General features: G+C 46.4%; 2 protein-coding genes across 4 annotated transcripts in view; one reads left to right on the top strand and one right to left on the bottom strand.

Annotated features, from left to right (window-relative positions):
• The window catches only part of plcg1 (phospholipase C, gamma 1), a 19,864-nt gene extending 8,797 nt beyond the window's left edge, over nucleotides 1-11,067 (top strand). The window contains exons 12-32 of one of the 2 annotated variants that reach the window (XM_085929521.1): nucleotides 66-186; nucleotides 407-575; nucleotides 778-900; nucleotides 1,149-1,250; nucleotides 1,405-1,592; nucleotides 2,208-2,408; nucleotides 2,780-2,899; nucleotides 3,016-3,196; nucleotides 3,309-3,386; nucleotides 3,457-3,560; nucleotides 3,679-3,772; nucleotides 3,850-3,922; nucleotides 4,466-4,629; nucleotides 4,762-4,858; nucleotides 5,280-5,504; nucleotides 5,577-5,725; nucleotides 5,942-6,056; nucleotides 7,578-7,739; nucleotides 7,831-7,919; nucleotides 8,460-8,725; nucleotides 8,802-11,067. In XM_085929521.1, coding sequence (XP_085785647.1) covers nucleotides 66-186; nucleotides 407-575; nucleotides 778-900; nucleotides 1,149-1,250; nucleotides 1,405-1,592; nucleotides 2,208-2,408; nucleotides 2,780-2,899; nucleotides 3,016-3,196; nucleotides 3,309-3,386; nucleotides 3,457-3,560; nucleotides 3,679-3,772; nucleotides 3,850-3,922; nucleotides 4,466-4,629; nucleotides 4,762-4,858; nucleotides 5,280-5,504; nucleotides 5,577-5,725; nucleotides 5,942-6,056; nucleotides 7,578-7,739; nucleotides 7,831-7,919; nucleotides 8,460-8,725; nucleotides 8,802-8,844 — 2,864 coding nt within the window. In that variant the 3' untranslated portion in view covers nucleotides 8,845-11,067. The remainder of the gene's footprint in view (nucleotides 1-65; nucleotides 187-406; nucleotides 576-777; nucleotides 901-1,148; nucleotides 1,251-1,404; nucleotides 1,593-2,207; nucleotides 2,409-2,779; nucleotides 2,900-3,015; nucleotides 3,197-3,308; nucleotides 3,387-3,456; nucleotides 3,561-3,678; nucleotides 3,773-3,849; nucleotides 3,923-4,465; nucleotides 4,630-4,761; nucleotides 4,859-5,279; nucleotides 5,505-5,576; nucleotides 5,726-5,941; nucleotides 6,057-7,577; nucleotides 7,740-7,830; nucleotides 7,920-8,459; nucleotides 8,726-8,801) is intronic. The other variant, XM_085929605.1, reaches the window with a different exon arrangement.
• Nucleotides 10,679-22,666, bottom strand: zhx3b (zinc fingers and homeoboxes 3b). Of its 2 annotated transcripts, none has more exons than XM_085929805.1 (7): nucleotides 22,224-22,666; nucleotides 15,901-16,794; nucleotides 15,675-15,746; nucleotides 14,143-15,585; nucleotides 12,364-13,023; nucleotides 11,450-11,687; nucleotides 10,679-11,381 (listed from the first exon to the last, which is right to left on the bottom strand). In XM_085929805.1, exons 2-7 carry the CDS (start codon nucleotides 16,639-16,641, stop codon nucleotides 11,371-11,373), a joined length of 3,165 nt encoding a protein of 1,054 aa, XP_085785931.1. In that variant the 5' UTR covers nucleotides 16,642-16,794; nucleotides 22,224-22,666; the 3' UTR covers nucleotides 10,679-11,370. The 2 variants fall into 2 exon arrangements, with proteins under 2 accessions (XP_085785931.1, XP_085785850.1); XM_085929724.1 differs by having other exon boundaries at nucleotides 15,675-15,761; nucleotides 22,224-22,665.

Raw genomic sequence — 22,666 nt, 5'->3', positions numbered from 1 at the left:
ACTGGTTTCTATTCCTTTTGACTGTATTTTGCAATGATGTCGCTGCACGTGTTTTGTTTCTGCAGTGGACTGCTGGGATGGTCCAGATGGAATGCCAGTCATCTACCACGGGCACACCCTTACAACAAAGATCAAGTTCTGTGACGTGCTGACCACCATCAAAGAGCACGCATTTGTTACGTCAGAGTGAGTTCCCAGAGACTGTCAGGCCCTCTTTTCAGTGTCGTGTTCCGGGCGTCCCCAGTGATGTATGACAAAGATAATTACGCTGCACAAATAAAGTGTGGGGAAACAATGTGACCTGAGGAAATTGTATCGTGTGAGAAAATAAGATAAGAAACGGCACCTAAGTGCAGTGAAAAGGGGAAGTTGCAGTTTTTTTTTTAAGTCTGATCTCTCCCTACAGCTTTCCCATAATCCTGTCCATTGAGGACCACTGCAGTATTGTCCAGCAGAGGAACATGGCCACTCACTTTAAGAAACTGTTTGGAGACATGTTGCTAACCAAGGCGGTGGATATCGCAGCGGATGGCTTGCCCTCCCCCAACCAGCTGAAGAAGAAGATCCTCATCAAGGTCGGGCTTCCTATGTCATCTTTTTAAATCAACAATGTACACTTAGCTCTTTTGTAGCAAATTGATTTCAGTGTCTGCTATATTCTCTCTTTGGCACACGTCATATAATCATGTTTTCACAGTCAAATTGCATCGTTTTTCATGTTGTCATATAGTTGCAAATTCATCTGTCATCCAACTGCTCTCCTTTTCCATGTGGCAGCATAAGAAGCTTGCTGAGGGCAGCGCCTATGAGGAGGTGTCCACCTCCACTCCTTACTCGGAGAACGACATCAGCAACTCCATCAAAAACGGAATCCTATATTTGGAAGACCCGATCAATCATGTAAGTGGTTTCAGAACAGACTTAAACTTAACATGTATCTTCTGGGACACGTTTGTAATTTATGTTCACCCTTTGTGTATTGCCCTTATATTATTATTGTGTAATTGTATCCTGCTTCGAGCCAAATATCTCAGAACTGCTCTTCCCGGTTAGATGGTGGTCATATTTCTGTGCAACACATGGATGCTCTAAATAATTAATGTAGATCACACATTCTGCCTCCTCATATCCTGTCCCTCTCGCTGCAGGAGTGGTATCCTCATTTCTTTGTCCTGACCAGCAGCAAGATCTACTACTCAGAGGAGACCTCAAGTAATCAGGGTAACGACGAGGAGGAGGAGCACAGAGAGGTTAGTTGGCCTCACTTTACGTGACGCCACCCTGGGATCACACTGTCCCTAGCCTCTTTGTAGATCTTTGCAACGCTTCAATGATGTGGCGTCAAGTATTTCCTGTTTACGGAGGGTTTGAGCTCTTTTATCAGTCCCTCCTGCTAATCAACAGGTTTCCAACGGGATGGATCAACATGTTACAGAAAAGTGGTTCCATGGAAAGTTGGGCGCAGGGCGGGATGGGCGACAGATTGCTGAACGGTTGCTGTCAGAGTACTGCCTCGAGACCGGAGCGCCGGATGGCTCCTTTCTGGTTCGAGAGAGTGAGACCTTTGTGGGGGATTACACACTCTCTTTCTGGTATGGGGAATTTTATGTACTTACTGAAAATTGTGACATTACATTCCAGCAACAGAGTAATCTGTATGTCGTCATCTAAAGGAAGATGGCTGAATTGTTTGGTTTCACAAATTCGAAATGAACATTTTGGAGACATTTAAGTGGAATTGAATATTTTGGTGACATGAAATGGAGGACTGCAGTGAAACACGGATTCATCCTAGTGAATGTGCATTTTATGGATTTAATATTGTCGTGTTTGGATCATTGACTTTGTAATTGCATTTACTCTGAATAAATGGAGTCAAAAAGAGAGTAATAGATGAAAGTGATGGATTGAATGTATATGCTCAAACCTTTCCAGAACAGGACAATATTGAACAAAATGATTTTTGAAGGTCTGTTATACAGGCTCGCAAGCACCCAGGCAAACCCCAAAACAGATAAAGTTCAACCAAATACACTACTTTATAAATGCTGTGATTCTCCTCATAATAATCCATACTAGCGAGCTACGTATTTATTTTATTTATTTTTTTATTTGTGAAAATGCCCATTCTAATACATGAACTCACTGAGTGAAAACTAAACACATTTGTCAAATTTTTTTAATTTTTTTATTTCCATTTCTTCTAGGCGCTCGGGACGAGTGCAGCATTGTCGCATTCACTCCCGCCAGGAGGCCGGCAGCCCAAAATTCTACTTGACTGACAACCTGGTGTTTGACACGCTCTTTGCCCTCATTAACCACTACCAGCAGGTGGCCTTGCGCTGCAATGAATTTGAGATGAAACTGACTGAGCCTGTGCCGCAGACCAATGCCCATGAGAGCAAAGAGTGAGTCTCAAGAACACATTAAAAATGAAAAGTTGTTTTTTACAAGTTTACCATGCAATCAGCTGCATGTCCTCTTGTCAGAATTATAATAAATCTTTTTGGGACAAAGATAATACACACTAGGGATTTTTTTCTTAGGTAGATAGATTCTTAAAGTTTCAGTGATGATTCCCGGATAGATTGTTTTGCATGTTTTGGATGCAATTACCCTTTTCTATTTTTAATTGAATGAGTCTTTTGCATAGCACTGAAGACAAACCTTGTCGGTGAAATCCTGTGATTTGATTGAATGCATTAATTCTAGTGCTGGGATGATCAAATTTGAAAATGTACCTGTTCTAATGTAGTCTTTTCTTGGTTGTTTGTTCCAGGTGGTACCATGCCAACCTATCCAGGAGTCATGCTGAGAACATGTTGATGCGAGTTCCAAGAGATGGTGCGTTCCTTGTCAGGAAGAGGGCTGAATCCAACTCATTTGCCATTTCCTTCAGGCAAGTCTAGCTCTGACTTAATTGTCACGTTCAGAGAGATTGTAAGGACAGATAGGCATCAATCATGTGATAGGCTTTTACTCATTTGTTGTCTGCCTATGATTGTTGCCACGCAGGGCCGAGGGCAAGATTAAGCACTGTTGTGTACAGCAGGAGGGTCAGACCGTGGTGCTGGGCACTTCAGAGTTTGACAGCCTTGTGGATCTCATCAGCTACTATGAGAAGCACCCTCTATATCGCAAAATGAAGCTGCGATATCCCATCAATGAAGACACACTGGAAAAGATTGGCACTGCTGTGAGTACTGACTGGAAACTAATCATAAATCAACTGGTTTGATCTTTGATGTGCTTCTGTAATCTTGAATGCAACAGTGACAGTCCGATTATGAGTTTGTCTTGTCTGCTAGGAGCCCGACTACGGGTCACTTTATGAGGGCCGAAATCCTGGCTTTTATGTGGAAGCCAATCAAATGCCTATCTTTAAGGTCAGTGGAGACATATGAGTTGAATGACTACCTCGAAACAATTCTTGAACTTTGTGTCTGCCTTTTGCAGTGCACAGTAAGAGCCATGTATGAGTACAAAGCCCAAAGAGATGACGAGCTCTCCTTCATTAAAAACGCCACCATCTCCAATGTGGACAAACAGGAAGGAGGATGGTGAGTTTGACATGCACGGTAGAAGGAGCTCTCATGCTTTAAAACATAAACAACGGTGGCGATGAGTGCTGGTGGGAGTGGCTGTGGCTTTAGTTGATTGAAAAATTACACCTACTAGGTGGAAGGGTGACTGTGGAGGGAAGAAGCAGCTGTGGTTTCCTGCAAACTACGTTGAGGAGATCAGTCCGTCAGCCGCAGAGCCAGACAGAAATGTGAGGAGCAAATCCACGCAGCGCTCTGTGCTTCCTCGGCTTCACTCCATTCACCTATGCTCCTCCTTCATGTCCAGCAGGAGATGACAGAAAACAGCCCTCTGGGAGATATGCTGAGAGGAACTGTGGACGTCTCCTCCTGTCAGATTGGTGAGCACCACCCTCTGCTACCCCCACTTCTCTTCCTGTTCGGTTCGATGGCAGCAGTAGGTGCAGGCACTCATTGTGCTAGGGCAGCCTTCTTCCAAGATTGCAATCTCAATTTCCAGCTAATTGTGCTGCATTTGATTTGTCTAGCTCTAGTATTACAATAGGCCATTTTTGGTTGTATTGGAATTCTTTTGTTTCTTTATTATCGGCAATCTAGGCACTGCAGCTAGGCAGGGCACACCCATCTTGCATTGATATGCTCAGTAGTGAGGCTCTAAAAGTTGCTTCTCTGTCTTTAGTTGTGCTTTTGTCTCCCTCTGGCGGCAATTTTGAGTTTGACAAGTTGTGCATTTACTGACGTAAGGGGAGATCTGTTGAAATGTTAGATCCCCAACAAATGGATTAAATTGCTTTTAGAGAGTTCAGCAATCAAATTACATGTAGATAAATTCAGACAGTGAATTTAATGATGGGGGATGCTCACAAAAGTTGTGGTAAGACTCTCGATTATATTTTTGATTAATACATCTGTTTCCGGAACAGTTGTGCGGCCGGATGGGAAAGGAAGCAGGCCACATGTCTTCTCCCTTGTGCAAAGCACCGCCATGCGGAGTGGCCCGATGCTGGAAGTTGCTGCCAGCAGTCAGGAAGAATTAAAGGAATGGGTTCACAAGATTCGTGAGGTGGCGATGACCTCAGAGGCAAAGGTATGCCAGAGACACCTTCATATGCTCCTTTGTTTTGTATTTTCTGTCGTTTCAAAGTGACACATAACCACCGGAGCTATAGCTCCTTCATTGGCTTTGGTTTCCTCACGTCAGTTGCGTGTCTTTCCATAGCTGGAGGAGGGGAAGATGATGGAGAGGAGAAAGAAGATTGCACTAGAGTTGTCCGACCTGGTTGTCTACTGTAGACCTGTGCCATTTGATGAAGACAGTAAGTTCTACGCAACTTTAATAGTGCTAATGCAGTGAACCACCATTTCATCCATGTTTTGAGAGTCTTTTGCGGATAAAGGCGTCAAAGCCTTGGCTGATAGGAAAGCAGTACTTCCTGCCACAGTTGTATATAGAAGTGACGCAGAGGCTAAAATACAAATGATTGGGGGAGGGGCTAAATTCGACCTGGGTTGTTAGCAGAAGTTACTGAGAGTTCACCCCACACAAGGTAACAGATATATTTCTTAAGGGTAATAATATCATTGAATTGTATTGGGAGCTACTAAAATAAGCTGTTATTAAAAATGGGGCATTAATTGCTCAATTTTTTTGCCAGTCACATCAGGGCTCAGTCTCGACCCTGTACAAACACTCATCCAGGTGAGTCAACACTGTCCTTGTTTCTCGACATCCTCTAGAGATTGGCACGGAGCGCGCCTGTTTCCGGGACATGTCTTCCTTTCCCGAGACCAAGGCGGAGAAATACGTCAACAAGATTAAAGGGAAGAAGTTCCTGCAATACAATCGACTGCAGCTGTCCAGGATCTACCCTCGAGGCCAGAGACTGGACTCGTCTAACTACGACCCTCTGCCCATGTGGCTCTGCGGCTCGCAGCTTGTAGCGCTTAACTTCCAGACGGCGGGTATGCCCCGTTTCTCGCACTTTCCGAGTCAGAACGTGCGATTGTTTTACGCTCCTGCTGTCGCCTGTTCAGATAAGCCCATGCAGATGAACCAGGCCTTGTTCATGTTGAATGGAAGGAGCGGCTACGTCCTCCAGCCCCCCATCATGAGGGACGACATCTTTGATCCCTTTGACAGACACACGGTGCGGGGCCTCGAGGAAGTCACTCTTCAGATCGAGGTATTTCTGTTCTCGTCATCTGTCCAATTTTGCCGATATCGGCTAAATGAGGTTATGTTTTTTCCTCAATATTAATCCAGTAGTTATGGAGTATCCCTAGATATGGTCATGTTGTTAGCTGTTTTAAATGTTTTAACCATGTTAAGCACTTTGTATGTTCGTTCCGTGAGAAGTGTGATGTAAACAGAAAGTATTTACTTACCTCTCTTTTTAAAGGTGTTGGGTGCAAGGCACCTACCCAAACACGGGCGTGGCATTGTTTGTCCTCTAATCGAGATTGAGGTGTGTGGGGCTGAGTATGACAGCGCCAAGCAAAAAACTGACTCGGAAGGTGAGTGTTGAGTGTCAAAACAAAAGAATTGTCAAATATCGATTCTTAAAGGAAAAAAAACAAGCTTTGGAGCTCTGCATGTGATGGTTAGCACCCTTAACTGTGTTGTAGTTTTGATTGTAACCAAACTAGAATTACCTAGGGTCAATTTTAAATAAGCACAGATAGCAAGTACTGCCACTTGATAATGCATTTCAGTCTTGCAATTGTGATGATTTTTTCTTTTCATTCAAATTTTGTTAAACAAATGCAAACTTGATTGTTTTTTATTCAGTCATGGGTATTCTGTCCCTGGGACAGAACGGTCAAATCCATCTGTCCTGGACGAACACTGATTTTTGCAACCGAAAGACGAGAAGTTTTTTTTTTTTTAAAGGGGGGGGGGGGGGGGCGGTTTTGTCTGTCCCTTTAAATGTCTCCAACTGGGTCAGGTACCGACTGACAAAAACACGTCTTGCCTTGTATCATGCGCCAATCCAGACAATACGAAGAATGAACGACCACGCCGCTTGTCTGGAGCGTGTTCACTGTGTTTGTATTCTGGAGGTAGTGTCGTCACTTTGCTTCAATCAGACGAGGAGGAGATAAAGAAATGTTTACAGACCATTCAATATGGTGACAGACGGATGTTGTGTTGGCAGCCAAATAGTATCCTGGTCGTCAGGTAAACAGTTGAAAACAATACAAGCCACTCACGGAATACTCCCAGCCGTGTGAGAACACTGGCTGTGGTTTTGTATGCCTCTCAGTCCACGGAATAACGATACCAGTATCGTACTTCGGTATTTCAGCATCAGAAACTGATACCAATGCCATTCTTTTGAAGTACTGTATTTAAAAAGAAAAATTAAACCAGCTCACCAACTCTTTCTTAAAGAGAAGTATTGATACACACAAAGCCAGCTTCTAACACGCTGCTGTGCAGTGTCTGCTGTAAGACAATTACAGTTTTCATCAAACTATTGTCCCCATGATGGATATATATTTCCTTTTGACTTTCAAGTGGAGTACTCCATTCTTGTTTTTCTTTTAATTCCTCATTTGAAAAAAAGATTGGAGTTTTTCTTTGTGAGACGTGACCATGGAAAAACATCAGTATTTTTAGTGTCATGGCTCGCTAGAACAACAACTATGAAGTTGTTTATTTTTGGAATGGAATTTGTCTACTTAGCTTTCAGCTACTTTGCATCGAAAATCGCTTCATTTTCTAGTCACAACACTGGAGACAAGCGTATACTACTGGCAGAATCAAGCGAGTAGCCTTCAGGGCGTGAAGCTAGACAAGGGCCCGGTGTGTCAGAGCGACGGACTGACGGGTCGCAGCGCGTCGCAGGCTCATCCTCCTCCGCTGAGCTTTTACGATGGGAGGAATGCTGGCTCGGCACAGAGCGGGAGAGAAAACTTTGGGCTGTTTATTAACTCACTGCTATGCCGTATTTGAATTGATAGATTCGTCTTGTATGTGTTGTTTTTAATGCCAAAACTTCATTGGTCTGACTGCTGTACTCTTTCCTTTTGCAGCTGATAATGGTCTGAACCCCACGTGGCCCAGAAAGCCGTTTCAGTTTTCAGTAAGCAACTCATCCTTTGCCTTCCTGCGCTTCGTGGTCTACGAGATCGACATGTTCAGTGACCAGAACTTTCTGGCTCAGGCCACGTTCCCTATTCATAGCCTAAAGACAGGTACGCCGCCGGTGCATTCCCGTCAGTTGCTAGCAAAGCATCGCCACGCTAACGCGCTTGTGGTGACCTCTTGCCTTCTGTATTGTGTCAGGGTATCGCTCAGTCCCTCTGAAGAACAGCTTTAACGAGGATCTGGAGTTGGCCTCCTTGTTGGTCCACATGGACATCGTCAGAGGACGAGTAAGCATTCGTCATATGCTCCTGCTATCATGCTCATGTGAATTGTGATACATTCCTACGTTTGGACAATTTAGTCTTCAGTGACTCTCACATGGATGCTTTTAAAATGTGGAGGAAGCCAGAGTCCCTGGAGAAACCCCTCACAAAGGCAAACTCCAGTCAAATGTGAGAGCGGGGATTCAAACCCTGCTAACCACCGCGTTGCCCCATCCCTTGAACCTTGTCGTGTAAACAACCTTTGAAGGTGCAGTGGGAAACCAATTTACATTTTTGGTCCAGATTTGAGAAGGAAATATGACAAGGTGCTGAGGCTGAAATGACACAATATTGAAAGCAACAATTGTGATGCTCTCAGACACAAACCTGTTGTCTCCTAAACGGCCCAAAACGGTCTTGTCCGAAGTATTGCGTCCAATCAGATGTGGCCATATGATCTCAATGTTACCAAACTTAAGACCGTATTAGGATTTGTAGATGTTTGGAAAATGTGGACTAATAAGATAAAACACCACCTGTGTTTCGACGCATGTCCCTCCCTAGGATGAAAACGGAGAGATCATTTGCCCGTTCGTCGCGACCTCGCCGAGCACCGCATTGGCCCACGCCGGACGGGAACGTTTCGGGGAGCACGGTTCAGCGTCATCCGTGTCCTCCATTGTGTCGCCCGTGCCGCAGTCGGCCGGTCAGGCCGCGGCGTCGTATAGGGGCCGGGAAGGCTCCTTGGACTCTCGCTACCAGTCACCGCTTGACGACTTCAGGGTATCGCAGGAGCCACTGCTCGACCACATGGACACGCAGAACAGAAGGTGTGTGCGGACGGGCGAGAGGGTTGATTAGGAGGTTCCAGACGTGACTCTTCTGTGGTCTTCGCCTCCCCCTCAGGATGCTACGGCGGACCCGAGTGGGCGGAGAGAACCGTGTCTGAATCCAAAAGCCGCCCCCCCCCCCCCCCCTCCCCCAACAACCCCTCCCTCCACATGCCTCTGCCCGTACTGATGATGTCACTGACTGCTGTGAATACTGTTTCCATGGAAACGCCCACCACCGCTTTGGCCTACATTTCAGGCAGCTCACACGATCCACCCCACACCTCACCCCCGTTCGCCCAGCCCACTCACCATCGTAGAGGGAGGGACCGCGACGCCAGAGAAGAAAGCTGGTCGCTGCACACGGAAAGAAGACAAAAAGCCAGCCTTCCAGCTGCTCAGTGAAAAGTTTGAAAGGTTCCCGCCGGGGCTGTTTACTCATCTCTGTGTGTGAAAATGTATTTATTCCTGCTGTGCTGTCGGACAGACGACAGCAGCACCCGACCTGCTCTCAAAGAGCTCCCGTCTCCCCCTCCTTTTAATTATTCCCATTATTTAAACATTCATAATGTGATCTTTCCATTTCCTTTCTCTGTATATGTGTAAAACATGAGGGCTCTGCGACTGTTTTCAGCTTTTTTCTCTCTCTCTCTCTCTTTTTCTTGCTCTTTTTGTGCTTCGGGGGGGGGGGGGGGGGTGTAATGCACCTCCTTTTTACATATTTAACTTTTTTTTGTGAAAGGCATCAGGAAGAAGTCATAGCTGGTGAGACAGCACATGTAGCCATTTTTTTTTTTTTGTTACATTCCAAAAATCACAAACTTGCACATTTGCGTTTTCAGCTGCTCAATCATTTGTCCGGTCGATCTCACGATACAATTCGGTTCATCTCGACAACATATTTTAATTCCGAATCGGTGGAAAATGTTACAGCGTCATGATACGAAAGCTCTCCGCTATAGTCTTTTTGTTGGTTAGCCCACCTGTACTGTAGGAGTGGAAAAATATGCCATATATTGAAATAAGTTCCACCACTGCCATCATGTGTTTCATAAATTTCAAGTTGCACTGCCGATGCGCTTTTGTTGAAATGTCAACCATCATCTTTGTTTACGCCTTCTGCATGTTTCTAAACTCAAAGCAGGCGGGATGCCGCTGTTCTGCGGACGGACGTCAAGGTGCCTTCAGTGGGTTCGCTCGAAGCTTGCGTGCATTTTTGTTTTCTCTCTGTCGTGATGTTAGGTCAGTATTGTTGCTTAGTGTTCCAACACTGAGATTCCCAAGCCATAAGGTTTCATGAAGAGCTGGAGGTTCAAGCAGGGATGGTCAAAAACGCTTGTTCTACAGAAAGTTTTTAGAATTGTGAGTGTGTGTGAGAGAGAGAGGAGTGTGTGTGTGTGAAAGAGAGACTGGGTACCCCATCTGACCCCCCCCCCCCCCCCCACCCACCAGCTGTCAATGTTACAGTACTGCAAACGTCTGTCTACAGTACACATCCCCCACCAATCATGTCCACACACACATATTTCAACAGACTCGGTCTAAGCAACACAAAGACAAAACGCTGCCTGTTACCCTTGTAATCATTGTTTTTGTCTTTTTTTTTTTTTTTTTTTTTCATGGGTTCATGCAGTTTAGTGAAAGAGGTCAAATGGATGAGGCTAGTCAACACCTTGGATGTGTAGTGCAGGGCCCCAAAGTGTCTTTTTGTTTCCTCACTGACAGTCTCACCTGTCCCGTAATGTGCCTAAACTATGGAGAGGCAGTGTATTCATTTTAATTTTGCCTTTCATAAGAAACATATTAAAGCTTAAGAATAAAATACTTACTACTTAATACAATGTTGTCCTTGTTCCGCTGTGTAAAGATTCCATTCAGTCTCGAATTGAAAAGTAATAATCGTGTTGACAAGCTTCAAGTGCACACAATTTTAGGATTTTGAGTAGTGAAATATTTTATGACATTTTATTCTACAAATACACTTGTAAAAATGATACATTTAACCTAAGTAGAGAACCTTGGAAAAGTTATGTTTTACAGTCAAATGTACATAATGTAAATGCTCCATAAAAATAAACGTTCGTATGTCGAGGACGTCAAGGAGCACTTGATGCTACGATACAAACAAAAGTCCCACCGCCTGTCAGTTATTGTGTCGTTGTCTTCTGAGAATGAAGCATCCCATCCTTTATACATGTATGTACAATGTACCAATGAATGGACAAAAAAATCAGGAAAACAAACTCAGTGCTTCATTTGTCATTCAGACATTATGAAGAGTCAGTCCATCTTGCACTTCTTTGTCAGTTGCCAGTTGAGTCTGGAGTGACTTAGTGCAAGATGGCTTTTTTTTTTAAGGCTTCAGGAAACCCATCCATCAGCAAAGCAAACTATGGTGAAAGATCCTCAGTATCTGTAGAACCCCACCACACGTTTTTTTTTTGTAATTCAACCATCACTTTTTCTTCCACTACTACTTAAACAGCCAATAAGGGACATGATGCACAGCAGATCTTAAGAAGGGGCATGAAGAAAACTAAAGGGTCAGGGTGCGCTGCAGTCCTACAGGTTTCTATGTCCATCTTACGTAGTGGCTGAGGTCAAATCCACACACCATTCCCGTTCGATTATCTTGCCACGTTTTGTCAATCTGCTCCTGTAGTGAGAGTCAAACGGCAAAAGTGTAACTACATTTCATTTGACATTTCAACACACGCAAACTACCTTTAGTAGTCTTGTGAATGTTGCCCTCCCCTGCTTGGCCGCAGAGCGACTGCTCAATTTTCTCGTTACTTCCTCTCGGGTGCGGCTCCAAAGGGGAGGAGCCTAGTGGCGGCGGCGGCTCAGCTGCTGCGGGTTTTGAAGTAGACACTCGTTCTGGTTGAGCTGCAGATTCTTTGGTGGCCAACCAGTGTCTCACCAGATCTGTTGTCAAACCGGTCACCTTTGCCAGTTCCTGCAACTGCATCCGGCGAGACCGGTGTTCAATGCTTCTCATTTTCACAATAAATACACATAAATGAATCAATTCAATGCAACTCGGCACAGTAACACACACACTTTCTCTCCTGAAGTGTTGGATGTGGTTTACAAACAATTACCCTATAATCGGAATTTGTTTCTGAATACATTTTATCATGCTAAATGAACTTTTGGGAGGTTGAAGTTAAAATGCTGATTATTCACCCAAAACACGCCTAAAGTGGTGTTTTCCTCCATTCACTCCTCTTGGAGCATTCCTGCACCAGCCCCGCCCAATCCAAGAATACACCCGAGTCCCCACTGTGCCATGTCATCATAAAGGGAAAAGCCACCATCGTAAACACACGCCCAGTTTCTCAGAGCAGCTGTCCCTGAATTGATGTGTGCTTGTTGTGATTTTAGAATGTCAAATTTGATCATTTTGACAAATCCCCTGAAGTGTGCTCAACTATTAGTCATTGTGTTCGGTTGAAGTTTTGAGATCTCCTACTGTGTGGGCGGTCACTAAACACATCTTGAGTCTACTGACCAACCTGTGTTGAGTACAGCAGAGGCAGAGTTAAAACGAACCGGGCATTTTAGTTCTGGATGAGATAACTAACTACCAAAATGACTCTTATTTCAGAAGAAACTTTGACCCACTCGCTAACTCGTACCTGCGACTCTTCCTGGCCGCCGCAGCTGTCAAGGTGGGCCTGAAGGAAACGCTCGTTATCCTGGTGGAGGTCCTCGTCCAGGGCCGTATTCTGGTACGCCTCCAACCACTTGAGCTGGCTGTTCTTCTGCATGTAGCGACAGTCCCCGAACCAGCGTACCACATCGGGCCGGGGTAGCCCCGTGCCTGAGATGAGCTCGTCGTACTGAGCGGCGCTTGGCCACTGCGTTCGTGCGTACACTCGCTTGAGCAGGTGTAACTGTTCCGCCGTCTTCTTCCCTCTCAGAACGGCCCCTTTGACGGTAGGCGTTGGCGCCGGGTTCATAGACACGTTGGATTGAGTGCTCGCCCCGTGGCCGTCCGCCGCCTCGTCCTCCAGTTTGCCGTTGGCTTCGGTCACCTTAAGCATCTTTAGGTTGATCTTAATCGGGTTGACTTTGAGTTCGGCTGAAATGTCGTCGTTTAGTCCCTCATCACCGTTGGCTTCCGACGCCCGCGCCGTCTCCTCTTTCCGTCTTTCAGACGCCGCTGCTTTCTTCCTTCTCTCGGTGAACCAATTGTGTATCTCCCTTCTGGTCATCTTTGTCTCACTACGCAATCGGTCCACTTCTTCTCCTGACGGTTCGGCAGCCTGAGCGAAACTGGCCTCCAGCGCTTTGATCTGAACAAAAAAAACATCAGGCAAGAACAGTGACAGTTCATTCAGTGCCATTGATTAGTAGTTTTACCAAACGATTTTCTCTTTATCTTATAATTTAACCAACTGGGGTTTGTGTTTTATAATTGGATGCCGACAATCAATTAATTCTGGTCAAGGCGCTCGTCTCGGTCACGTGACATGTTTCCCGCAAAGCTAGCAAAAGTGAGTAACAATTTATTTTGACAAAAAAATGACGATTCTCTCAATTACATCCGTCGGTTGAGGTCAAGACGCTCGTCTCAGTCACGTGACATGTCACCTCAGTCGAGCCCGCGAAGCAAGCAAAAATGAGCAAAAAAAACTGATGTTTGGAAAGCTTCTTCGGAAAGGGAAAAAAAGCCCAATGAGAAAACGGAAGAAGAGGCTACAACTTCGAAGAAAAGGAAAGCTGCATTTAAAAGAAAATTTCTGGAGTCCTACTTAAAATATGGATTTCTCGCCACAGGTGGCTGAAGCCTTCAAAACTGCTTCTGCACATGGAGACCAAGCATCCGAACCTTAACCACTTAACTGGCTCGTTTCTGAAGAACTCCCACTAATTCAACGTAATGGTGAGTTTTATTTTTACGTCGTTTATACTTGTTTTTATGCCAGTTGTATCATTTTATTTCATCGTATCTATATATTTATTATAAATGTATTATTTATTTATGTAAAGGCCTGTCCGTGAAAATATTTCTGACATGTAACCAGTCTGTGGCGCAAAAAAATGTTAGAGGGCTTGTAGCAAATATGTCATGTCCCGTGAGTCTGAGTGTTCCTATTTAGTTTGTGAATGCGAGTTTGCGAGTAAAGGAATGGATTGAGACTGTGAGGGAGCAAATGGATGTGCTGTTCCTGTTTCAATGTAGTAAGTGTCAACTGTTTTTGGGTTGTTAATACACTTGAGTTCACCAATATGTTTGTGTACGTTGGCCAACCCAACTAATTATGTCACGATACAAAATTACTCAGATTTACTCTAAATGTCAGAATTTACAGATTCTTAATCAACGCTAAAACAGTTCATCTAGAAATGTTCCTTTTTTGAGCAGTGTAATGTGTATCAGCATTTTCCTTGTTTTGTGGCCATGCGCTCACCTGGTGGGGTTCTCTCTCCTTGTAGCGGACAATGGTGAAATCGGGAGATGGTGACCTGGGCAGTTTGCGCGAGGGCGTGGAAGGGGATGTGGGAGTGTGTGTTGACGTCGGGCTCAGAGGAGCAGAAGAACTGTGCTGCGGCGTTTTAGCGCCGCCATTTTCAGACAGATCGATGGGCCCGGGGCTGCCCTCATCACCGGCCGCTGACCCTCTCCCTGACGACGACTTGTTTGGCCCACCCGGGACGGAGCGCGGGCCCTTGAGGTTACGGAGATGGTAGCGTCGATCGCTGAACCACTTGCGGACTTCGCGCACCGTCAGTCCTGTCAGTGAGATGAGGCGGTCCACCTCCTCCTGGTCGGGATAGGCATTGTTCAGAAAACTGTCCTTGAGAGTGCCGAGCTGCTCCTGGGACTTCTTGCCCTTGCAAAAGCCAGGGTCCAGGAACGTGTTGATGCCGCGAGAGCCGCCTGCCACGGGAGAAGGCGACGAAGATTTGGAAGAGGGCGAGGAGGCTTCGTCCATTTTGAAGGAGTTGCTCGTGCTCGGGTCCGTGTCATCCGCACCGGCGCTCGAGGCGCCATTTTTATTCCCGCCACTGCCTGTGTTTTTGCTCTTTTGCCCGTTGTTGTCGTTTGAGCTGTTGCTGCTGCCACCATTCGAAGACTTGCTGTCTGCGCCGACTTTGGTGTGATATGTGCTTTTACTGACGTCGCTTTTGCTCTTGCCATTGCTTTGGCATTTCACATTGCCACTGCTCACCTTTGCATTGCCATGATTATTACTACCTAGAGTCAGGTTAATGACACTAGCTTGAGTGTTGCTGCTAATGACGTTGCTCGCAGACGCTCCTCCACTCCTGCTGCTCTTACTGCTGCCAATGACATTGGTTCCCGAACTGCCGTTGGCCACCGAGCCCACCAACATGCCGGCGCCCTTGTCGGCCACAGGGGCGGCAGCGGGCCGGGCCTGCATTGTAGGCCGGGCCGCTGCCTGGGGCTTGGGTGTGACAGCCAGTGCCACAGGGGTACCGTTGACCTGAATGCCGTTGGCCATCATGGGCTGCGTGACAATGACTCCGCCTTGGCTAATGAGAGACCCTTGCAGGATTTGAGGGATCCCAGTGGCCCCCAGGACCGTGATGGTGTGTGGAGCCTGACTTTGTGATTGATTGTGTACGCTAGTGGAAGCGGTTTGTATGACGGTGTTAAACATTTTCCTCCTGGCCTCCTCAATCTCCTCCGGAGACCAGCTGATGCCTTGTTTAAGTCGTTGTGCTGTGAACCAGATCTTGATCTGCTCCTCTGGGAACTTTGTGACCACAGTCAGGTAGCAGAGCTCCGCCTTTGTAGGATACGGGAATTTGCTGAAAGAGGTCTTCAAAAAGGAGGAGGAGTCCATGGAGGCATTGTAGGTGGGTATGCTGCTCAACGGAATCATCACCTGGATGGGAACAGTCGAGAACGTGAACAGAAGATTTACATGCAGACTGGCGTCCATGTTTAATGAACTAGAATTGAAACAAGCATTACTTTGGGGAGATTCTTAGAAGATGAGGCATCAGTGGAAACTGCGGTCAAAGATGACTGGTGAAGGCTTTTGTTCTGAACAGAGAGCACCTATAAATACATTGGATTAGTGGTGCAACAATTAAACCACAGCGAGTCATTGTTTGGCGACCTTGTTTAACTTCACTTAAAAGTGTCCAAATCTTTGGAACTTCATTGTTTAACCAGTAGCTATTCTGAGTGAACTAACCTGTGCGATTGGGGTCTTGAGCACCGGTAACGCTCCAGACCCATTGACGATCTGAATGGCTGAGGGGAGTGTGACCTTGGTTGCTCCATTGTTGTGGACAACTGTGGGCACGTGAGCGCCTTGGGCCACTGTGACAGTCTCCTTTTTATCAGGCTCCTTGGAGCCAGATAAGGAGTGCGCATCCGACAAAGACTGGGACATTACAATCCGTTTGAGCTCCGATTTGCCCTTCAGCATCTTCATGATTGGGGTTTTGGTGATGGAAATCTCATTATCTTTGCCTTCATCTGACCCGGTTGCTATTGTCTGCTCCACCACTGCCCTCTTATCCCTCCTTCTCAGCTGCAGAGGGCAGTTGAAGGTGCTGGGGTGGATCCTGGCATTATGAAGGGCGAGGCCTTCAAATTTAAGCGCAGAAAAACCGCAGTTCACGCAGAGAAAGCTCGGGTCCGAATGGAATTCCGGGTGCCCGGCGTACACGTGGTCTAAGAACAAATTAAGGTCGTAGGTTTCAAAGTTGCAAGGCTTGCAGATGTAGGTCCCCGTGTCGTCTACGACAGGGTCTGCTGTCTCTAGTTTGGGCGAGAGCGCCAGGTCCGGCGGGCTTCGCCTACCGCCGCCGCCTCCGGAAATCGTAGTTTGCCGCTGGAGAACCGGAATGTCCGCTCCGATGTCCTCAAAGTGCCGTATGATCTTGCTGGGAATCATACAAGGTATTGTGGATTTCCTTTTGCTGGCCATGGTGTGGCCACACGGCGGGGAGCGTCGCTCAAATAACTGCCAGTGGGGGTGTGATCGGGAGGATGGGTCGTTGCTGGCAGCCTATAGGCCGGGCGTGGAGGGAGGGACTCTGCGCAGCACGTCCGTACGTCTACTTGGAACTTTCATGGTGGCCTGGAGGGGAAATGTGGAGATCACAAAACATTTGGGTGGTTACATTGAAGGGAAAACACAACTTGTTCAGGAGGGTTGCTCGCATGCATGAAGTAGACAAGCTTAATTGTAAAAACAAGCGGAGGATACTAGCAATTAACCTGATGGCTTTCTCTACACTAAAAGCAATCAAAGCCCCAAAGAGAGGCTCATTAAAGAGAATTTTTCCAACACCTCGACTTCTTTACCAAAGTGGGATTGTTCCCGTTTGACCCACTCCTTCCCCTCCCCCGTGCGGCTATGTCTCACTTCCCCACGATCGTGACCCCACCACCCTTTCCACTCCACCATTTAGAGAGAAAAAAAATAAAACGAGCCCTTGCACATCTTGAGAAAAATTGGGCCAACCGCCACCGCTCACCTTATGGCTCTACTCGTCAACTGTAGTTTTAAAACATCCCTCGGCTTGCTGGTGGTTTTGTTGCTACAACTGAGTGAATATTTTCCTCCATATCCGAGGCTTCCTGGGAGGAGTTTCACCATCCCTCCTTCGCTTGCTCCCTCCCTCCCCCAGGCGAGGCACTGGGCAGAGGTGACCCAAAATCCTTCTCAAGTAAGAATTATGTCACCTTAAAATAATATGAATCCAATAAAAGTAAAAAGTAGTCCTCGTAATAATTACTTGAGCAATTGTTACCATAAAAAAAAAAAAAAACCCCAAAAAAACCAAGAATTGTGTTAACTTGTGACTAACCTGATTAATTTTTAAATAGAGCACACATGTCTAATAGGCAAGATTATGCAAGACTATACACAAATTGAAATATAGTGCAAGGTTTTGACGTCCTGCGGCCGTGGGTTACGTTATGGCTCGAAATGGTGCAAATGCCCTCTGCCAAAGGTCAGTTTGCTTTTTAACATGAACGTATGTGGTTTGTCATTTAAGTAAATGTAGCTGGTTATTCCCCACCTCTGGTAAAGCACCGGAAGACGGTTCTGAGACAATGCTTCACCAATTTGAGTTGTATATTCAAAAGCGTTTCCAAGTCCCACGCCTTATTACACGAGGCACATTTGCTGATCGATATGACAAATCAAGACATTGGCCACGTCACAAACCTGTCCTTCTCCAAACACCGGTCAAGGCCTTCCTTCTGTCTTTCTCTTGCTGCCACAAAGTAAACACGCCAAAAGTTATAGCAAGAGAAAGGTCATGGTAGGTTAATTTCAGACACGAGTTAACGATCACTCCGCAGGGAACGCTACTCTTTAACACGCCGACATCAGTTCCCTTCATTGAAATGCTAAAACGTTGGTTCACACCGCTTGAGAACAGAATTGGTTTCCATTTGATAAGAACCTAAACAATTTCTTCCCCCATGACTAACTTGAGGGAGCGAACAAGCAACTGAGATTTGGTCGCGTCAAAGGAACGTGAACCTTTCGAGCATCCCCGGGGGAGAGTCACTACTCTTGTCTTGGGCTGTTCCACACCCCTCCTACTACCCCTGCCATTCGCTTCTGCATCAGGGGGCACCGCGCTGCCAAGGCGGACTGGTCACATGACCGTAACAAAGGCTTCTGGGTGGACAGTCTCGGTCATCCATTACGCGACTGTGTCGGGTGGGACCAACGTGAGCGAACCATGGGGGATGGGGAGCCGCTTTGGGGTGTTAACTGTCGTGGAGGAAGCGCCGAGGTGTTTCACTGAGGAATTTTGCCTACCCGATAGCCCCCCTCCAACCGCCCCACCCTGCCCACCCCCGCTCTTCGACGCCCCTTTCTTGCTCCAAACTACAATCATGCAGGGCTCCACCCAACTTTGCCACCTCATCCCCCCCCTTCCCCTCCTCGCTGTGCTTGCTCAGACTAGAATCTTCCAAGTCAAGAAGCTCCTCAGTCGGAGAACATAAACAAAAGTTTGTCTTCACATACATATTTTTAGATTAAGTAAATGTATTTGGGAGGGGGGCAGGTTGACGTGGTATAAAATTCAGTGCGATGAGCAGAGCTACAAAATTGTGCTGCAAAGATTTGCTTAATTAGGGCTCGGGCTGTAGGTCTCAGTCAGGTGAGGATGCAAACAAAGCAATATGCAGGCTGCGCTATGAACACCACACCCAACCAGCTGGCCTGTTGACTCTCGTGAAGTATGAACACTACGTCATCAAATTGGACGTCACAAGTGGCGACGGTGTCTTTGGGTCTGAGTGGCAGCATTTGCATGTGTGGCTTTCCTGTGCGATTTTGAAAGAAGCAATGGGGAGATGGGGGGGGGGGGGGGGGCTGGGAGAGCAAGGCCGCATATGTGCTCACGTTCGTATGCGTGTAGGGTGCGGGGGTGGCTGCCTGCGTGCCAGTGAGTGCGTGTGAAGCTTGTTTACGAAGCTTGCGAGTCGGCTCGTTTTCCTGCGGGTGAAATTCGCAGTTCTGCCTGTGACACAAAGAAATCTTTTTCTCCTGCTGGTCATTCAACACCCCATTTGGTGGTTCCGCACAACGTGACCTCTTTTCATCCCTCGGCCTGACTTTTGCGCAGGCCTCGGTTGGATCCGCAGAGTATAAGCCAATAATAGCACACGCTACACTCGAAAGAAGGCGGCGCGGAAGGGCCACGAAAATACCCGTCACTAAGCAGCGGACGCACTCGTGCTGATGACAATGCTGTGCTTACGAGATGTCCTATGTATGCTGTTTACTCGCTTTCAAGCTTCCTCGCTTGTCCTTTTACGTCACTCGGATACCCCCCCACCCCATCCGCCTCCATTTCCCTTCTGGCCCTCCCTTCTTTCCCAGTGTTCCTGCCCCTCCTCCTTCTCGTAGCATGCTTGGCCGAAGGAGACAGGTCGGCAGCGCCACTGGTGTGTTACTGTCCCCATGGCAACCACCTCCTACCCCTTCACCCCAACTACTAGCACTACCCACTGGCAGTTCAGGCACACAAAATGGGTGTGTGTGAACCGCGCACACAGGCAAATTCATTGTGGCTACCAAAGTTTGTTTTGTTTGAAGCCGCATTTGGAGCATCCTTGGATTGCTCTTATTTTAGTACTCTTTCCCAGATAGGTGCGGTCGCCAGGTTAAGTTTTTTGGCCAGAGATGATACTGACTCTTCCTGATGACCACATGCCTCAGTGCCCTTCCAGACATCTGCCTTGGTTATGTCTCACTCTCTTCCCTTGTGGAATGAATAAAGCTTCTATCTATCTTTGGGCTTGGTCTTCAGTGAACTACGTTGCACTGAAGAAGAAAAAAAAAAAAAGAGCTAAAGCCCAGTTTATTTAACTTCCCTTTGATTACCAACTTAAGAGATCTTTACAGTTGCTCCTTTTGGAGACATTTGCAAGACTCTGAGAGATTTGCTTTATTTGCCCATGACTCTAGCTCAACATTGGCAAATGTGAAACACTCAGTTTCCTACTGGGCCAGTCTATCCTCTGTGAGCGACTCGTAGGTCACAGAGCAGATGGCTGTGTGGGCTGCAAAGGGCTGCAGTGCTGTGGCCTCTGTCGGGGCGTGCAGAACTGGGCTGCTGAATAGAGAGTGACACAGAGTGAGTGAGGGAAGGAGAGAGAGAGAGAGGAAAAATGGCGTCGCATCGTGCTCTGCGCTGTCCAACCTAAAATGGCTGACATCGCACACGGGTTGCTAACCAGCCGAGCAGAACGCAGGCTGCCGCCACTGACCCAAACCTGCTTGCGTCGGATGTGGGAGTGAATCAGCACGCTCTTGGCAAGACTGTAAAAAGCTCTTGACAAGCAGTTGATGCAGAGCTGGTTTTCAACTCGGTAGAGAAATATGCGAAAACATTGTCGGCATGGCAGTGGGGAGTGAACGTGACGTCACTGAAAGAATGGCACCGTGAACTTGACTTCCTCGTCGAAGACTTGAGTGAAGACTGAGGGTACAATTCTAACAGACATATCTCTCATTCACTCATCCTCTGCAGGGTGAAATCCGAAGCTCACAAAGTGTGGAAAGAGTTGTAAGTATTTTATGGAGTTACGGCTAAAGAAAATTCCGCAAGCTTGAGGTACATCTGTGTTGTTGTAAATATGCTGGTTTGGGCCTTTACAGCACTACAATTTGATTCCAACATTGAGTCATAGGCACAAATGTCGCCGTGGGTGAACCCTTAAATTCCCCAGAGTCACACAGTCATGACAACATATGATTCATCACCAAGCCAGGATGCTAATTTATCGTTGACTACGGGGCATCACAATCAAGCTGCTTGGACAAAAAAAATGGCACAAGATTATAAGATTATTTGCAAAACATTTCAAAGGAGCCACTGTTTGTTATTCTGATTAGAAGAATCGCAAAGGGTAATATTAATATTATAAACCATGTAAATGAAAAGTAAAGTTCGGAGATAAAAGGAGCACAAGGTAAAACGGCAACTATGCGTGTCATTCCAATTGGAAAACTTAAATTATTTTTCATAGTACAGTACACAAAAAAGGGCAATAATTTCTATTGTGTGGTAGGAGTACTGCCAGCTTTCTCTAGTGGTGTGCAAAAGACTCATTTAAAACACAAAATATAATCAATGACAGTGGAACGTAGATATGAGGTGTGTACATTTAAGCTTTTTTTTTTTTTAAAGTTGAGTTGTATTCAAAAGAACTTCATGTACAATACATTGTAACTGAATCGTTTTGTAGTATTTGTTTCTTCTCCTGTTGATCATATAACCAGCATTTGTTTGCTTGCCATTTTTATGTTTGCGATCGGGAAGATTCTCTATTCAAACACTCATAAGGCAGCACAACAATACAATTCATTGGGTGATGTCACAAGAAAACAAGTGTTGGCTTGTTTGTATATATCACAGTGGCTTACAATAATAAATATCCAAGTTCAATTTGTACAAATACAACTTCTGCCATTTTCACCAAGGAACACTGCGGTACTCAAGTATTTTTGGAGGTTGTGTATCTATTTAGAAAACTTTTAACGAGTGTCATTAAACTGGGACAATTTATTCATAGTATATTTTAGGTTAGAATAATTAAATCTGTTAGAAATTATAGTGTTCCCAATGATCAGGCTGCATAATAATAATAATAATCAGAATAATAATAAATCTGAAATGGAATGGGAGCAGCCGAATGGGAACGTCATCGCCATCACACATTTCCCATTACGATGCGTGTTCATCCTCCTTCCGCTCAACTTAGGCAGGCGGAGTGAGTCCCAACTTCGTGGACACGACGATGATACGCGTATTGGAACCTTAGTACTCGCAGCACAGAGTAGGGAGAAAAAAAAAATATAGAAAGACAAAAGTCCTCAGCTCTCGAACAACCCTCTCCACCCACCCCCCGTCGGCTGTCGCCATTTTAAGCAGGCGACGTACGGTGCAGCTGGCCGGAGAAGGTGGACGCGAAGTTGGGCGAAGGCTGAACCGGCAATAGAAGAAATGCAGATCGGGAAGCGGCACTCACCTCACGTTGTCGGCGCACGTCGTTGAGGCAAACAAAACACACACCCTAAAAAAAAGTTTTCAATGATAGCAGCTCAGCGGAACCAACACACCGACGGCAGGTCGGCGCCTCATTGATGGTAACTTGCGGGAGGAAGCTGCCCCGTCCATCGGCCGATTGTCAAGACGCGTGGAGCCCAGTCGCTCGCGCCCGCGACCCTGCTTCGGTTCGAGCTTGTTTTATTTCGAGTGGTTCCAGTGTGCGAGCAGCCAATGGAGGGAAGGAAAATACGACGGACGTCGAGAGGGAAGAGGCGAGCACGTGACACGCATACGTCACTGACGGTGGAGTTGGCGTGAGAGCGTGAAGAGGCGAAGAGCCCCAGTGAGAGGAAGCGGCGTCCCGCCGTCAATCGAACCCACATCCATCGGACTTGTCGAGACCCAACCTACCGGCACTATTCA

This window comes from Syngnathus leptorhynchus, chromosome 1, assembly GCF_054491065.1.
Source record: "Syngnathus leptorhynchus isolate UIUO chromosome 1, UIUO_Slep, whole genome shotgun sequence".
Lineage (NCBI taxonomy): Eukaryota > Metazoa > Chordata > Actinopteri > Syngnathiformes > Syngnathidae > Syngnathus > Syngnathus leptorhynchus.
The sequence above is the reverse complement of the archived record's forward strand: the minus strand, read 5'-3'. Positions and strand labels throughout refer to the sequence as shown.

What these genes read in the sequence shown, in the direction of transcription:
- zhx3b (XM_085929724.1), bottom strand. Translation starts at nt 16,641, where the DNA reads ATGGCCAGCAAAAGGAAATCCACAATACCTTGTATGATTCCCAGCAAG. An exon ending in TCAAGACCCCAATCGCACAG is followed by an intron (nt 15,762 to 15,900) that starts GTTAGTTCACTC and finishes ATGTATTTATAG; the next exon opens with GTGCTCTCTGTTCAGAACAA. An exon ending in CTTCTAAGAATCTCCCCAAA is followed by an intron (nt 15,586 to 15,674) that starts GTAATGCTTGTT and finishes GTTCCCATCCAG; the next exon opens with GTGATGATTCCGTTGAGCAG.